The 17,456-nt window shown below is 45.5% G+C and overlaps 1 protein-coding gene across 1 annotated transcript in view; it reads left to right on the top strand.

Moving 5' to 3' along the window:
- The window catches only part of CNTN5 (contactin 5), a 579,181-nt gene that overhangs the window by 409,907 nt on the left and 151,818 nt on the right, over positions 1-17,456 (top strand). The window contains exon 15 of the mRNA XM_044285392.1: positions 10,667-10,787. Coding sequence (XP_044141327.1) covers positions 10,667-10,787 — 121 coding nt within the window. The remainder of the gene's footprint in view (positions 1-10,666; positions 10,788-17,456) is intronic.

The raw sequence follows: 17,456 nt of genomic DNA, 5'->3' as shown, positions 1-17,456 counted from the left end.
GAACAGGGGGACCACACGCCATGAAGCCCTGTGAAATGAACCGATCGGCTGGTCAGGCATGTGCTCGGCTGCTCCATTCATTTCTATGGGAGTTCCGGAGATAGACAGTCGCTGTACTCTGCTATCTCCAGAAGTCCCACAGAAATGAACGGAGTGACTGAGCCTAACCGGCTGCTCTGTTCGTTTTGGGGGGCTCCACAGAGTTCGGTCCTCGTGTTCTCATGATCGGTGGCAGTACCAATAGTAGGACCCCATCATGTGGACAGGGTATAACATAATATGACTGGAATTCCCATTTAAGAATGATCATCAGGCGACATGGTGCACAGGCAGTGCAGACCTCAATAACTAATGCAGCTCGGAATATTCTTTATTGTTCTATTTACCCTGAATAGTGTTTTCTCCCGGGTCACCCACCGCTGAGTAGTGTTCAGCAAACACGCATTACTGGCAGTAATTTATAGGCATTAAGGGGAATGTGCCGCCTATAATTTATCGCTGCCTGTTAAAGCCAAGTAGAGACACATATCTTTTTTTCTAATCTGATTTTCTTTTCTTATTGTAGATGATTATAGTGGGCGGCCACCTTGCCTGAGCTGTTCTTAACCGCAATTAGAGATGTGCTTTCCAGCAGCCACATGGCCCATAGGCACACTAGACCTAAAGGGACCTCAATGATTTCTATAGGAGGTACTTCTAGGCATACTCTATGACAGGGATCAGCAACCTCCAGCACTCAAGCTGTTACAAAACTACATCTCCCAGAATCCTACTTTCACTTCTCTGGGGGTTACAAGAACAGCCTAGAAAGTGTGCATGCTGGGAGTTGCAGTTTTGCTGATCCCTGCTCTATGATCTGTGCAAAGATCAGGACAGGAGGGAGTAGATAAACTGCGATATCACCTGTTGTGAATGGTGGATCCTGTGTTATCAATATATAGTTGTTATCTGTCATTGTAATCCTGCCTGTGATGATAATGAGATGACTGCTGAAAAATGATCTGTACAGGCCAAGAAGCGGCACCTCTTCTTAGGTCTAGTGGCCTTTGCAAAAACTGCAGGATTTAGGATTTTTAAGTTTTAGTTTTTTTTAACATCGCCAAAAAAAGTTAACACTTTTTTTTTTAACATAAAACCTTGATTGAAACAATAGGTCATTCCAGGTGGCACATTCATGGCAATGGACAGTAGTTCCAAAAAGACAAGCCCTCATATGGTCATAGGGGCGCGGAACGATGTTTCCTAATGTTAAATCCCCAAGCCGCATTCTTTTCTGCCCCTGCAGGCCCTGCTAGGCTGAAATACACAGGCAGCCAATGGCAGTGCTGTCCTCTCCCTCCCAGCCAATAGCAGCTGAGGTGGGCGGAGGAAGATTCACTTGGCTGCCGACTGCCGAGGAGCCCGTAGTGAAGCGGGTGGGCAGCATGGGCAGTACTTTCAGTTTGGCAAAACTGACAGATCGCCGCTGTACTCAAGGCGTCTTTAATATTGATCGGAACCTGGGCAAGAATTTACTTGGGCCCCCTGGATCCCACCTTCCCACACCCTAGCATGCAATCACGCCCTCCACCACAACACACACACCCCCTGATAATAGTAGTACCATGCAGATAGTGCCCTTCAATAATCATTGGCACACCTTGCCCTAAAATAACTGCGCCCAGCAAATAGTGCCCCTGACACTAATAGTGTAAACATAACGTCCCCCAAAAATAATTGTGGTAAGCTGATACTGTGCCAAGGTGCCCCCACAGTAATAGTGCTCCCAAAAGTCACACCAATAGGAATAATTCACTGCTAGAGCACACATGGTAGTAATAGTGCTCCTACAGTGCCCCCAACATGTCCCAACTGTGCCCCAGAAGTAATAACACTCCCATAGTGCCAGTGCAAAAAATACCCCCTTTTAATGCCCCCAGTTGAGCTAATGTCCCCATAGTGCCCCCATAATGTGCCAGTATAAAATACCCCTATATAGTGCCCCAAGTAAATGCCCCATAGTGCTTCTTTCCCCCCTTCTTCCTAGTGCCCCCCATAATGTACCAGTATAAAATGCCCCATATATAGTGCCCCAGTAGATGCCCTGCTTGTCCCCTATAATTTGCAAGTATAAAATACCCCTTCTTAGTGCCCCCATAGATGAGCCCATAGTACTCCTCTCTCCCCTTCCCCATAGTACCCACCATAATGTGCTCCAGTATAAAATACTGCTATACAGAACCCCCCATATAAAATACCTTTTTTTTGTGGCCTCAGTAGAAGCCCCCATAGGGTTCCTCTCCCCCTTCCCCCATATAAAATACGTCTTCTTTGTGGCCTCAATAGATTCCCCCAATAATGTGCCAGTAAAAAGTGCCACCAATAATGTGCCAGTAAGAAGTGTCCCCATAGATGCCCCCACAGTGCCCACCAATAATGTGCAAGTAAGATGTGCCCCTATAGATGCCTCCCAATAATGTGCCAGTAACAGATGCCCCATAGATGCCCCCAAATTATGTGCCAGTAACAGGTGCCCCCATAGGTGCCCCTCAATCATTTGCCAGTGACAGGTGCCCCCATAGATGCCCCCAATCATGTGCCTGTAACAAGTGCCCCCATAGATGCCCCCAAATCATGTGCCAGTAACAAGTGCCCCCATAGGTGCCCCCCAATTATGTTCCAGTAACAGGTGCCCCCATAGATGCCCCCCAATTATGTGCCAGTAGTAGTACCATATAAAAAAAATAAACACTTATACTCACCTCCATAAGGCTGGCAGCGATGCTATGCAGGCCTCTTCCATCCTGTATCCCGCGCTATACGGCTCAGGCAGCGCAATGACGTCATTGCGCTGCCTGCAGCGGCTTCTGATAGGCTGCAGGCCTAGTGCCTGCAGCCTATCAGAGGAACGGGGAAGGGAGACGCCTCTCCCTCCCCTGCCCCCTGCAGCACTACCATCTGTATCACCCCCCACGTCACCAGTGGCCAGCGGGGCTCAAGAGGCAGCCCCCAGGGGCAAGTGGGCCCGGGGCAGCTGCGTCTTTTGCCCCACGTTAAAGACTGTCCTGGCTGTACTAGCGGGTGGCGGCCATTGCTACCTCTTCTTCCTCATCCAATGTCAAGAATGGCTGCCCATCGGTAAGGTCTGGGAATGGATGGGAAAATAATTCCTCTGACTCGAGTGGAGGGGCTATGGTGGTGGTGGTGTATTTAGGTGTTCACACAGCATAAAGTGAGGAGGGTGCAGATACAGAGGATGAGGAGGGTACAGAAGCGGAAGGGTGAGTGAGCCACTCAACAAACTCTGGGGCGCCCTTTGAAGTAATCGCACACGCCTTCTCTAACTTACCACTTAGGCTCCAGCCTGGTGCACCTGCCTGACCCTTACCACCCCTGCAGAACAGCCTGCCTCTTCCTCTGCTGTCATTTTCAAAATAACCCAGTGCCTAAGTCCCTAGAGAAGAGTAGTATTTGTGGAAGCAGGTATATTGCAGGCCTCAATCAATATTTGGTGGAAACAGATATATCGAACCCATTAATCAGTATTTTGTGGAAGCAGGTATATCGCACCCCTCAATCAATATTTGGTGAAAACAGATATATCGAACCCATTAATCAGTATTTTGTGGAAGCAGGTATATCGCAGCCCTCAATCAGTATTTTGTGGAAGGAGGTATATCAAACCCCTTAATCAGTATTGTGTGGAAGCAGGTATATCGCAGCCCTCAATCAATATTTGGTGAAAACAGGTATATCGACCCCTTAATCAGTTTTTGTGGATGCAGGTATATCAAACCCCTTAATCAGTATTTTGTGGAAGCAGGTATCTCAATCAATATTTGGTGGAAACAGGTATATCGAACCCCTTAATCAGTATTTTATGGAAGTAGGTATATCCAACCCCTCAATATTTTTATTTTTTTACACAACAGTTATATCACACCACCCTGCCACCCTGTTTCTTTGGGGCAACAGGTATATCGCAGCTCTCCATCAGTATTTTGTGGAAGAAGGTATATCACACCCCTCAATCAGTATTTTTTGGGGCAACACGTACATCACACCCGTTGCAATTAGTTGTTCCAATAGAGTATTTCCCTCTATATACCTGCGGTATCACAGCAGAACCGCACACAACTGCTGCACAATACAAATGCACTATAATATACTTTCTATGTTTGAAAGTATATTATAAGTATATCACACCCATCATTATATAACACCTATCGATAGCACACCTATACCAGTCCTTAAAAGGACTTTTGTGGCCCTATAAGCTAGAGTTTGGTGTCCCTAACAGCCTGTCCCTTCTCCACAAAGCAACCTCTCCCTATACTGGCAAAACACAGAATGTAAAATAGCTGCCAGATCCGGTTCTGTTATAGGGTGGGGGGGTGTCCATTTACTGAAACGTCTCAATTGACTGTCCTGTCCCACCTGATGGATGCGTCATGGGTCAAAGTTTGGCGCAATGCAAAAGAATATGGCGCTGGCGGACATCGGCCATATGTTTGCATGTTCGGCGAACCGTGAACGTTCAAAGTTAGCCACCCCCCCACCAGACAACACTTGAGACACTTGAAACATAATTACGACTTTTGAAGCATATTTGCGACATTTCCAGGGGGAAATTGCCACTTTTATCTCAGACTCGGGACGTTTTTGTTATTGTTTTGTATTTGTTGAATGTCAATTTACTGACAAAACCCTGCAGTTTAGCTCAGTTGTATCATCCTGGTTTAATACTTACCCATCACTTGTTCGCACGAGTTGGTTTTCCTTTCAAAATTGTGACTTTTTGACCAAAAGTCGCATCTTTCTGCCATAAATGCAACTTTTTACACAAAACACTACCACATAAGCCGGCTTAATTGTTCTCAACAATTTGAGACATTTCTGTAGATAAGAGGGTGATAAATGAGGCGTAATATGCACCAATTTGATAGCCCCGCCTACTTTGACATTTAGAACTCATTTATGTTGTGACGCATTCTTTATGGTAAAAATTCTGGAGAAAACAGTTGAAATATTTGGCGCAAATCAAAATGACATTCTTTTTGGCGCATTTTACGCCATAATTCTGGTGCAATATGCTTAGTAATTGTCCCTCAATGTGTCCTGCCTACAGTCAAGCATGGTGGTTGGGGTGTCATGGTTTGGGGCTGCATGAGTGCTGCCGGCTGTGGGGAGCTACAGCTCATTGAGGGAACCATTAATGCCAACATGTACTGTGTCATACTGAAGCAGAGCATGATCTCCTCCCTCCACAAACTGGGCTGCAGGGCAGTATTCCATCATGGTAATGATCCCAAACACCTCCAAGACGACCACTGCCTTGCTTAAGAAACTGAGGGTAAAGGTGATGGACTGGCCAAGCATCTCTCCAGACCTAAACCCTATTGAGCATCTGTTAGGCATTCTCAAACAGAAGAAGGAGGAGCACAAGGTCTCTAACATCCACCAGCTCCATGATGTCATCATGGAGGATGGAAGAGGATTCCAGCAGCAACCTGTGAACCTCCAGAGAACTCCGTGTCCAAGAGAGTTAAGGCAGTGCAGGAAAATAACTTTTTGTTGCAAGCAGTTTAGACATTAATGGCTGTGCGTTGAGTTCTTTTGAGGGCACACCAAATTTGCACTTTTATAAAGGCTGTACACTGACTACTTTACATTGTATCAGAGTGTCATATCTTCAGTGTGGTCCCATAAAAAGATAGAATAAAATATTTACAAAAATGTGAGCGGTGTACTCACTTTTGTTAGATGCTGTATAGTGCATACAGGGGAAAGAGGTTAAATAGTTTTCTAAGAGTTTTATGCCCTTTTTTGGTGTAAACTTGTTGCGTGACACCGTTTTTTGCGACTTTTAAACGCAAGTGTGACTATATTTCTCACACAGGCATGTTTATGTTTGACAAAAAGCAGTGTCGAGGGGGTGGAGGAGACTGGACCAGGGCCGAAACTCCGGCCCTGCCAAATTTATTCCTTTTATGTGAGGAAAAAGGCGTAAAAGTTGCCGAAAAACTACTCCAACCAAAGAAGCTCCTAATTTTTGACGAGTTAAGGGACAGTTTAATAGTGATTCTAATTATTTTATATGACAGTAAGGCCCCCCCCCCCCCCCCAATTTTTTCTGGAACAACCCATTTATAATGTACAGATACTGTATATACTGTTTATTTCATTGTTGGTCTAATCACTGGTGCTGCATCAGGATAACCTGACGACAATTGTTCATAGCAGCTAATTAAGAGCTGACAAGTATTGTCACTTGCTAATTAACTCCAAGGCATTGCATCGCTTGTTAAAAGGCGCTTATACATATGTATAACAAGTTCAGCTGATTGGACGTGCGCTGTTGGTATCTGTGAAACACACGCATCAAATATGGACACAATGGAGAGGTAATACAGAGGCCTGTCTTATCAAACTAACACCCCACACACATAATGAACAGTTAATTAAAGACACCCTCCATATACAGTACACTGTGCTATGCCTTGCTCACAAAAAAAATTAAAAATTCACTACAAATCTGCCCTTTATTATCAGAATACTGAAATCATAGTAAGCTTTGACAATTAGAACTCGGCAGAAGGATCCTTGGAGGCTGAATGCTCAACCAATAAGAACACAGAATGCCTTCAGATCAGCCAATCAGAATGCAGGGTCTTTAAGCAGGGGTGGATGTAGAGGTGTTGGGCAGTGGCAATACAGCACAATTGGAAGTAGCTGATGGTCTGTACAGCTCACATTAAAGGAGCTTTCCTTAAAGGGGTTGTCTAAGATTTTTTTTTAAATCTCTCTACAAACCGGATTCCCAAAAAGTCTGGACACTAAACAAATTGTGAATAAAAACTGAATGTAATGATGTGGAGATGGCAAATGTCAATATTTTATTTGTAATAGAACGTAGATGACAGATCAATCGTTTAAGCCGAGTAAATGTATCATTTTAAAGGAAAAATACGTTGATTCAAATTTTCACGGTGTCAACAAATCCCCAAAAAGTTGGGACAAGTAGCAATAAGAGGCTGGAAAAAGTAAATTTGAGCATAACGAAGAGCTGGAAGACCAATTAACAATAATTAGGTCAATTGACAACATGATTGGGTATAAAAAGAGCTTCTCAGAGTGGCAGTGTCTCTCAGAAGCCAAGATGGGTAGAGGATCACCAATTCCCACAATGTTGCGCAGAAAGATAGTGGAGCAATATCAGAAAGGTGTTACCCAGCGAAAAATTGCAAAGACTTTGCATCTATCATCATCAACTGTGCATAACATCATCCGAAGATTCAGAGAATCTGGAACAATCTCTGTGCGTAAGGGTCAAGGCCGTAAAACCATACTGGATGCCCGTGATCTCCGGGCCCTTAAACGACAATGCACCACAAACAGGAATGCTACTGTAAAGGAAATCACAGAATGGGCTCAGGAATACTTCCAGAAACCATTGTCAGTGAACACAATCCACCGTGCCATCCGCCGTTGCCAGCTGAAACTCTACAGTGCAAAGAAGAAGCCATTTCTAAGCAAGATCCACAAGCTCAGGCGTTTTCACTGGGCCAGGGATCATTTAAAATGGAGTGTGGCAAAATGGAAGACTGTTCTGTGGTCAGACGAGTCACGATTCAAAGTTCTTTTTGGAAATCTGGGACGCCATGTCATCCGGACCAAAGAGGACAAGGACAACCCAAGTTGTTATCAACGCTCAGTTCAGAAGCCTGCATCTCTGATGGTATGGGGTTGCATGAGTGCGTGTGGCATGGGCAGCTTGCATGTCTGGAAAGGCACCATCAATGCAGAAAAATATATTCAGGTTCTAGAACAACATATGCTCCCATCCAGACGTCATCTCTTTCAGGGAAGACCCTGCATTTTTCAACAAGATAATGCCAGACCACATTCTGCATCAATCACAACATCATGGCTGCGTAGGAGAAGGATCCGGGTACTGAAATGGCCAGTCTGCAGTCCAGATCTTTCACCTATAGAGAACATTTGGCGCATCATAAAGAGGAAGGTGCAACAAAGAAGGCCCAAGACGATTAAACAGTTAGAGGCCTGTATTAGACAAGAATGGGAGAGCATTCCTATTTCTAAACTTGAGAAACTGGTCTCCTCGTTCCCCAGACGTCTGTTGAGTGTTGTAAGAAGAAGGGGAGATGCCACACAGTGGTGAAAATGGCCTTGTCCCAACTTTTTGGGGATTTGTTGACACCATGAAATTCTGATTCAACATATTTTTCCCTTAAAATGGTACATTTTCTCAGTTTTAACTTTTGTTCCGTGATTTATGTTCTATTCTGAATAAAATATTAGAAGTTGGCACCTCCACATCATTGCATTCAGTTTTTATTCACAATTTGTATAGTGTCCCAACTTTTTGGGAATCCGGTTTGTACTTCAACCTCCAGTACCTTTAAAGAAAAATTCATACTTACCTCCTCGCTGGTGCTCCATTCTGGCTCTGTGGTTCTTGGTTTTCTCTTTACTGGACTTCCGCATGGATGGGGTCCTGTGCACCACTGCATCCAGTGCCTGGCCTCAGCTGTGATGTTTCTCAAAGGAGTTGGAATGGAGTAAAGGTGTTTTCTGAGACTTTTATACTGAAAACCTATCTTCAGGATATGTCATCACTATCTGATCGGTGGAGGTCTAACACCCAGGACACACGATGATCAGCTATTTGAGAAGACCCAGGTGTATATAGTAGTGCCGTGGCCTTTTCTCAGCTCACCAAGCACAGTGTCGTAGGGTACATTGTATAACAGCTGTGCTTGTTATCACGCTCAGCTCCATTTACTTCTATGGGGCTGAACTGCGGCTAGGCCATGTGACTGATGAACGTGACGTCACATGATCTAGACAAAGCTGGAGAAGACCGCAGCATTATTGTGAGAACCATTGCCTTCTCAAACATTTGATCGGCAGGGGTCCCGGGTGTTGGACCCCCACTGATCAGATACTGATGACCTATCGACATACAAGTGCTGCTGCCTTTTTGATCTACTGTCTTGATCCAACATTCATGACTAGTCTGGGAAACCCCTTTAATGGGAGCCACACAAATATCAACTGCCTCTGTCTGCGCAGTGTAGACACTGCCCTGCTTCTCTGCCCCTGAGCCCTTAAGGCCCCTTGCAGACGAGCATGACAGGATTAGGTTCGGATGCGTTGCGTCTGCGATCAGGGAAAACAGTGCGAGTGCGTACGCAATTTTAGTCAGTTTTGACTGCGATTGCGTTGCGTTGCTCAGTTTTTTCACACGAGTGTAATGTGTTTTGCACACATGTGAGAAAAAACTGATTGTGGTACCCAGACCCGAACCCGGACTTCTTCACTGAAGTTCGGGTTTGGGTTAGGTGTTCTGTAAATTTTATTATTTTCCCTTATAACATGGTTATAAGGGAAAATAGTAGCATTCTTAATACAGATTGCATAGTAAAATGTGGCTTGAGGGGTTAAAAAATAAAAATAAATCACTCACCTCATCCACTTGTTCGCACAGCCGGCATCGTCTTCTTACTTCTTCTTTCAGGACCTGCCAAAATAAATTTGATGACGGAATCGCGCTCACCACGTGGTGAGCGCGGTGACGTCAGCGCAGGTCCTGCTGAATGAAGCTAGCCACAATTTACTATGCTTTCTGTATTAAGAATGCTATTATTTTCCCTTATACCCATGTTATAAGGAAAAATAATACAGTAAATTGACTTTTAGCAATTTACTAACATCATCTCCTAGCAACTATGCGTGAAAATTGCATTGCATCCACACTTGCTTGCGGATGCTTGCGATTTTCACGCAGACCCATTCACTTCTATGGGGCCTGCTTTGCGTGAAAAACACGGAATATAGAACATGCTGTGATTTTCATGCAACGCACAAGTGATGAGTGAAAATCACAGCTCATCGGAACAGCCCCATTGAAGTGAATGGGTCCGGATTCAGTGCGGGTGCAATGCGTTCACCTCACGCGGAAAACTCGCCCATGTGAAAGGAGCCTAATGTTTACCTTTTTTTTTATTATTGCATTGTACTCATTTTTAGCTAAAAATCATTTTCTGTACAGAGCTGACATGCTCTAAAAGCAGCCTCTGGATTTTCTGTATTTTCCGTCAGACCAGGAGCTGTCGGACTCCTTATCTCTGCTCTCTGACCTTATACACACTCATTATAGCTCAGTTCTTATTTCACTGATAAGCATGTGGCTTCAATAAGTGTTTATGACTTCTTAGTAGTTTAGAGATAAGGGTAATTAGATGACCGGCAGAAAGTGAAAGTACTAGTCACACAATTATGCTACATGCACATGTAGCCTTAGAAAAACTGTTAACCCTTTGTGACAGAACAGCTCAATATTTTTTTTATATTATTATTATATTATATTTTAGCAAAATATTTGTAACATGCATTCCTAAAAAAAAAAAAATTGCCTCCAAAGATGTACATAGCCTTTTACGAACCTCACATTCTGATTATTTAGATTTTTTATTTTTTTTTGCTCCCATTTTTGCAAAACTGCTACCCTAAAAATGTTACAAAATTGTCAGGTGTGAATACATTGCTACAAGGCGACTATTCGTCATGTGATTGCTGCTGTGCTCTCTCTATCTACAATATTTCACAGCTGTAGATATTTACATTTCTAATGCACTAAACTGGGCGTTCCCTTCTTTTCCAGCAAGCGTCATCGGCCGATTTAATGATTAGAAACATCCTCCTGGTGCATGCTGGGAGATACGGCTGCAGGGTGCAGACCACGGCTGACAGTGTATCGGATGAGGCAGAACTGCTTGTTCGGGGTGAGTATGCTGACACGTTTCCCTTGATTTATCGCCCAGTCGCGCTGGCGCTGGATTGTGTGCGCCATGTGACAGAGGAATGTTTGTAATTAGCGGAAATAAAAGATGAAGATTTACAATGTAACAAATAGCAGGCGTTTGATGCACATTATCTCTGTGATGAACAGTAATTACATTTTCATGCACATTTATGTGTCAGCAGAATACACTAATGAATCAATGTAGAGCAGGCACGCTCAACCTGCGGCCCTCCAGCTGTTGGAAAACTACAACTCCCACAATGCCCTGCTGTAGGCTGATAGCTGTAGGCTGTTCGGGCATGCTGGGTGTTGTAGTTTTGCAACAGCTGGAGGGCCGCAGGTTGAGCGTGCCTGATGTAGAGTATACCGGGTAACTCCTCTACAGTGGATGTGGAGTCCATGAAAATCATGGCGTTCAATGCCCGTGAACTAGTATGGTATATCTGGAAGACACTAGCGCCTTGACAACCACTTATTACAACCAGGGGTCAAGTCCTGGGAAAAAAAGTGTGGGAACGCACCTAAAATCCAGTGCCTCCGCATGAAGTCACGGCACGCGGCGTACGCAAAGGGCAGGGAAGGTCACTCTCTTTCTCCCCCCTCCCTCCCTCCCTTGTCACTCTCTTTCTCCCCACTCCCTCCCTTGTCACTCTCTTTCTCCCCCCTCCTTCCCTTCCTTGTCACTCTCTTTCTCCCCCCTCCCTCCCTTGTCTCTCTCTTTCTCCCCCCTCCCTCCCTCCCTTGTCACTCTCTTTCTCCGCCTCCTTCCCTCCCTTGTCACTCTCTTTCTCCCCCCTCCCTCCCTTGTCACTCTCTCTCCCCCCTCCCTCCCTTGTCACTCTCTTTCTCCCCCCTCCCTCCCTTGTCACTCTCTTCTCCCCCCTCCCTCCCTTGTCACTCTCTTTCTCCCCCCTCCTCCTTTGTCACTCTCTTTCTCCCCCCTCCCTCCCTTGTCTCTCTCTTTCTCCCCCCTCCCTCCCTTGTCACTCTCTTTCTCCCCCCTCCTCTCCCTCCCTTGTCACTCTCTTTTCCCCCCTCCCTCCTTGTCCACCTCTCTTGCTTCCCCCCTCCCTCACCTTGTCACTCTCTTTCTCCCCCCTCCCTCCCGTGTCTCTCTCTTTCTCCCCCCTCCCTCCCTCCCTTGTCACTCTCTTTCTCCCCCTCCTTCCCTCCCTTGTCCACTCTCTTTCTCCCCCTCCCTCACCTTGCTCCCTCTCTTTCTCCCCCCCTCCCTCCTTTGTCACTCTCTTCTTTCTCCTCCCACCCTCCCTCCCTTGGTCACTTCTCGTTCTCCCCTCCCTCCCTTGTCTCATCCTCTTCTCCCCCCTCCCTCCCTCCCTTGTCACGTCTCTTCTCCCCCTCACTCTCTTCTCCCCCCTCCCTCCCTTGTCACTCTCTTTCTCCCACCCTCCCATCCCATTGTCCACTCTCTTCTTTCTCCCCCCTCCCTCCCTTGGTCACTCTCTTCTCCCCCCTCCCTCCCTTGTCACTCTCTTCTCCCCCTCCCTTCCTTGTCACTCTCTCTTTCTCGCCCCTCCCTCCCTTGTCACTCTCTCTTTCATTCCCTCCCTCCCTTGTCACCCTCTCTTTCATTCCCTCCCTCCCTTGTCACTCTCTCTTTTCTCCCCACCCACCCCTCGGGTGTAGCGTGGCCGAGCTCTGTCCGGTCCGTGATACAGGAGCATTGCTGTACCCGGCCGGACTGACAGGAAGTGCACACTAAGTGAGCACTTCCTGTCAGTCCGGCCGGGTACAGGAACAAAAGCTCCTGTACCACGGACCGGACAGAGCTCGGCCACGATACACTTGAGGCGCTTCCCTCCTGTCAGTCCCTCTCTTCATGCTGCGCCAGAGCGGGGCGCCGACAGTGTTGAGGGGCACAATGCGCTGCCCTGCTGAAAGGGAACGGCGTTCCTGCTAAGAAAAAAGTGCAGGAACGCCGTTCCCACGCGTTCCTGCAGGACTCGAGCCCTGATTACAACCTGTACTTTCGCTGCGGTACCGCTCCTGCTGCCTGTATGTAATGGATGCAAATCTATAGGTCAGGTTCCACGCAACGCCCGCACCCCTCTCTTGCTGGTGTACCATTAATGAGAGGTGTCCGTGAATGCATACTAGTGTTGAGCGAAGCGAGCTTCGGATGCTTCACCTGAAGTAGCTTCGTTCATAACTTTGGAATAATACTGTACGGAGATCTATCTCCGTCCAGTATTAGAATGTATGGGCTCCAATGAGCCGAAGTCAGTTATTCACAAAGTCACGTGTGACTTCGTAGTTGATTTTCAAAGTGGAAAACCAATTTAAAACTTGAAACGGAACTCAGCTTCAGTTCCGAGGTACTAGTCGTTACCGAAGCCGAGTTCAGTTTCAAGTTTTAAATTGTTTTTTCACTTTAAAAATCAACTACCGAAGTTATTTAACGAAGTCACACGCGACATTGTGAATAACTGACTTCGGCTCATTGGAGCCCATACATTCTAATATATTACGGAGACTGATGTCCACACAGTATTATTGCAAAGTTATGAAAGAAGCGACATTTGCTTCACTTAACACTAAGGCCTCATGCACACGACCGTTGTTGTGTTCCGTTCCGCAAAATGGGGTTCCGTTGTTACGTGATCCAATTCCGTTTTTGTTTCCGTGTGTCTTCCTTTATTTTTGGAGGATCACCAGACATGAAGGAAAAAAAAAAAGTCTGTCAAGTTTGCCATGCAAATGATAGGAAAAAACGGACGCGAATGCGCGAACGCGGATGACAATATTGTGTGCCTCCGCGTTTTTTCACGGACCCATTGACTTGAATGAGTCCGCGAACCGTTTTCCGTGAAAAAAATAGGACAGGATATATTTTTTTGACGGACTGAAACCACGGATCACGGACGCGGATGACAAACGGTGCATTAGCAGAGTTTTCAACGGACCCAGAGTCAATAGGTCCGCAGAAAATCACAAAAAACGGAACAGCGGACACGGAATGAAACAACGGTCGTGTGCATGAGGCCTAATACATACAGTTTTGTACAATGATATTTAAATACCTTGTTCCGCTATTCTCTTCCTCCCATCCACACCCCTTTTCAACTCTAAGATACCGTTACTTATCTCCAGGGTGTGGTAGGTAGGTGCTGCTTTTCGGAGTGTGCCCAGGTCAGTGGCTCGGCTCCGTTCCTATGTTCAATGTTCTCGCTCACATGGAACGCTAAGTGACCTCACTTAGTGAACTACTGATGCCTAGAAGTGTCAAACTCCAACGCGTTTTGGATAGATCTCTATCCTTCAGGGACAATAGATAATAGACAGATAATAGATACAGATATAGGCCTCTTGCACACGAACATAAGGGCTCCGTGCCCGTGCTGCGGGCCGCATACGGCGGTTCCGCAATACACGGGTCACCAGCCATATGCATTCCGCATCACAGATGCGGACCCATTCACTTGAATGGGTCTGCAAATCTGGATATGCGGTGCGGAACGGAAGCACGAAACGGACGCACTATGTGGTTCTGTTCTGTGCTTCCATTCTACAAAAAGATAGAACTTGTTCTATCTTTTTGCAAAACGGATGGATCACGGACCCCATTCAAGTGACTGCGTCTGCGATCCGCATGCGGCTGCCCCACGGTTGGCACGGCGCCCTTACATTCGTGGGCAAGAGAGGATAGATAGATAGATAATAGACCTTTCTCTACATGATAAATGCTATTTGCCGAAGTGACACAACCCCTTTAAGGGCATCTGTCAGCAGATTTGTACCTATGACACTGGCTGACCTGTTACATGTGCGCTTGGCAGCTGAAGACATCTGTGTTGGCCCCATGTTCATATGTGTCTGCATTGCTGAGAAAAATTATGTTTATGCAAATGAGCCTCTAGGAGCAACAGGGGCGTTGCTGTTACACCTAGAGCCTCTGCTCTCTCTGCAACTGCCGCGGTCTCTGCACTTTGATTGACAGGCGCAGACATGATAATGTTCTCACTGCCTGGACCTGTCAATTAAAATTCAGGGTACACGGCAGTTGCAGAGAGAGCAGAGTCTCTAGGTGTAATGGTAACGCCCCCGTTGCTCTTAGAGGCTCATTTGCATATATTAAAACATCATTTTTTTTAGCAATGCAGACACATATAAACATGGAACCAACACAGATGTCTTCAGCTGCCAAGCGCACATGTAACAGGTTGACCAGTGTCATAGGTACAAAACTGCTGACAGATCCACTTAAGCCTATGACTTTTTTGTTTCTACACCTGCCTGCCTAGCTGTCTTTTTGTTTTTGATAAAAAAGACCATCTGCATTGTGTAATCGCTAGAAATATATTGCGAAGAACGCCGTCCATCTGGATAATGTCTCATGCTACAGTAAACCTGGATAAGAACGTACTGCGCAGAATAGATGCAAACACCTACACGCTATATATTCCCAGCAATGAAGGTGTAGTGTAGTGCACGGTAATTACTGGTTTAGATATCAGCTTTCATACACCGCATCAGCTGCTTCACTGCACATGGCATTTCTGTTCTTAACAGTCCATCATAACGTATCTGCTTTATAGCAGTTGCAGCTTTTTTTTGCCTGATACACAGCTCCAAATCCCCTGAAACGACATAGAGATTTAAAAAGAAGTGCTATTTCACTAACTTTCACAACAGATTAGCATGACTAAAACTGCTGACACAAAAAAAATTATTATTTTTTTCAAAAGTTTTTGTTTACTTTTTTAAAAATAAAACAAAATTAAAATGCTACAAATTTGGTATCGTTTTAATCGTATTGGGCTGTCAATAGTGCAGCATGGCCAAAATTGCTGACAGATTCCCTTTAAAGGAGTCCTCTGGGATTTTCATATTAATGGCATATCCTCAGGATAGGTCATTAATATGAGATTGGTGGGGGTCCACCTCCAACGCCTGAGGAGCTCTGGTAAGAACCACAGCTTACCAAGCACAATGCAATCCATTTGATAGAGGCTGTGCTTGGTATTGTATCTCAGTCGCATTCAGTTGAGCCTAGGTCACGTGTCCAATGAACGTGACATCACCTAGCGTACAAGAGGACTAAGTGCTCCCAGAGAATAGGCCATCAATCTGAAAATCCTGGAAAGTCCCTTTAATGAAGCTTCTTCTTGGATTTTGTCTAGAAAGAGAAACAAAGAAGAATCAAAAATGAGGGATCCAAATTCAGTTTCTAATTCATTCTAAAGACTGTGCTAAGATTTCCTGCTGTGAGAGAGGCAAAGGGAAACCAGAAACTCAGCATCTGGCCTCTGAACCATTCCCTTGGCTGATTCAAAGCACTCACAATGTCATATAGAAGTAGAACAAACAGCATTTTAGACGGCGGTCTTAAAAAGCCCTATAGCTGGTAGTGGATCGCCAAAGTTATGTAGAGGTGCCGGCCTCTACATAACTTCGGCCCATCCAGCACCACTTCAAAATCTATTCCAGCTTCCTTGGTGTCTTACATTTAGGCCATTTTCAACGTCTAAAACAGGCATAGAAAATTATGAATGAGACAGGCCTCCTGTGCTGTCCCCTTCTTCGCCTGTGCCACACGCACTTTTTTAGACCTGGCATGAGCAGGGAGAAATCGTAGATTCTGCCGAACCATGGTGTTCGACAGAATCTGCGCCAGGTTTGCGCCACAAAAGTGGCATATATCCTGTAATGTTGATCGAGCATGCTCAGCCGAACACCAGTTCGGCTCGAGCATCGCAGTGTTTGGCCAAATGCCGCGTGTGCTTGAGCGCAATGTTCGAGTCTACTCCCCGCACGTTTATTGGCTGCTATGCAATAAACATGCAGGTAAGAACTGCCACTCACTGTAATGCCGTAGCCATGTAGGTTACTGGCATTACAGAGATTGGCTGGCTGAAACGCGTCATCGGGTGCTATAAAGCACCCGTTGACACGTGGTTCAGCTCAGTCTTAGTCAGGGAGAGCTGTAGAAGGGACAGATAGTGTAAGGAATTTAATTAAATTTTTTTGTTAGGCAGGGTTGGTGTTAGAGACCCAAAAATACTTTTAAGGACTATTGTTGCGTCTGGCAGCAATATATATTATTAGTGCAACCTGCGCTAAATTGCGTGCAGTTGTAGAGGCCCAAAAGTCCTTTTAAGGACTATAGTTGTATCTGGCAGCAATATATATTTTTAGCACAACCTGCGCTAAATAGCTTGCAATTGTTTGGCCGTTGCAGACAGCAACATTATCTGCGCTACATCTCCTGTGTAATGTGTGAGCAGACTAAGAATATCTTTGACATCCAGTGTACTTTTTCCGTAGATGATGTCCGCTGCACACAGTTACATTACCTACACTACATCTCCTGTATAATGTTTGCGCATCCTAAAAATATCTGTGACATCCAGTGTACTTTTTCAGTAGACGCTGCGGAGAGTGACTTTACCTGTGCTACATCTCCTGTATAACGTTTCCACATCCCAAATATCTGTGACATTGACTGTCATTTTTTCTAAGCCGCCGGTGACAGCAGTGACATTACTTTCGCTACATCTCCTGTATAACGTTAGCCGCTGGTGACAACAGTGACATTACCTGGGCTAAATCTCCTGTATAACGTTTGCACATCCTAAATATCAGTGACATTCAGTTTAATTTATTTGGTCATACACTTACAAAACCTGCG

Source organism: Bufo gargarizans, chromosome 3, assembly GCF_014858855.1.
Source record: "Bufo gargarizans isolate SCDJY-AF-19 chromosome 3, ASM1485885v1, whole genome shotgun sequence".
Lineage (NCBI taxonomy): Eukaryota > Metazoa > Chordata > Amphibia > Anura > Bufonidae > Bufo > Bufo gargarizans.
Note: the sequence above shows the minus strand (reverse complement) of the source record. Positions and strands in the feature narration are given on the sequence as shown.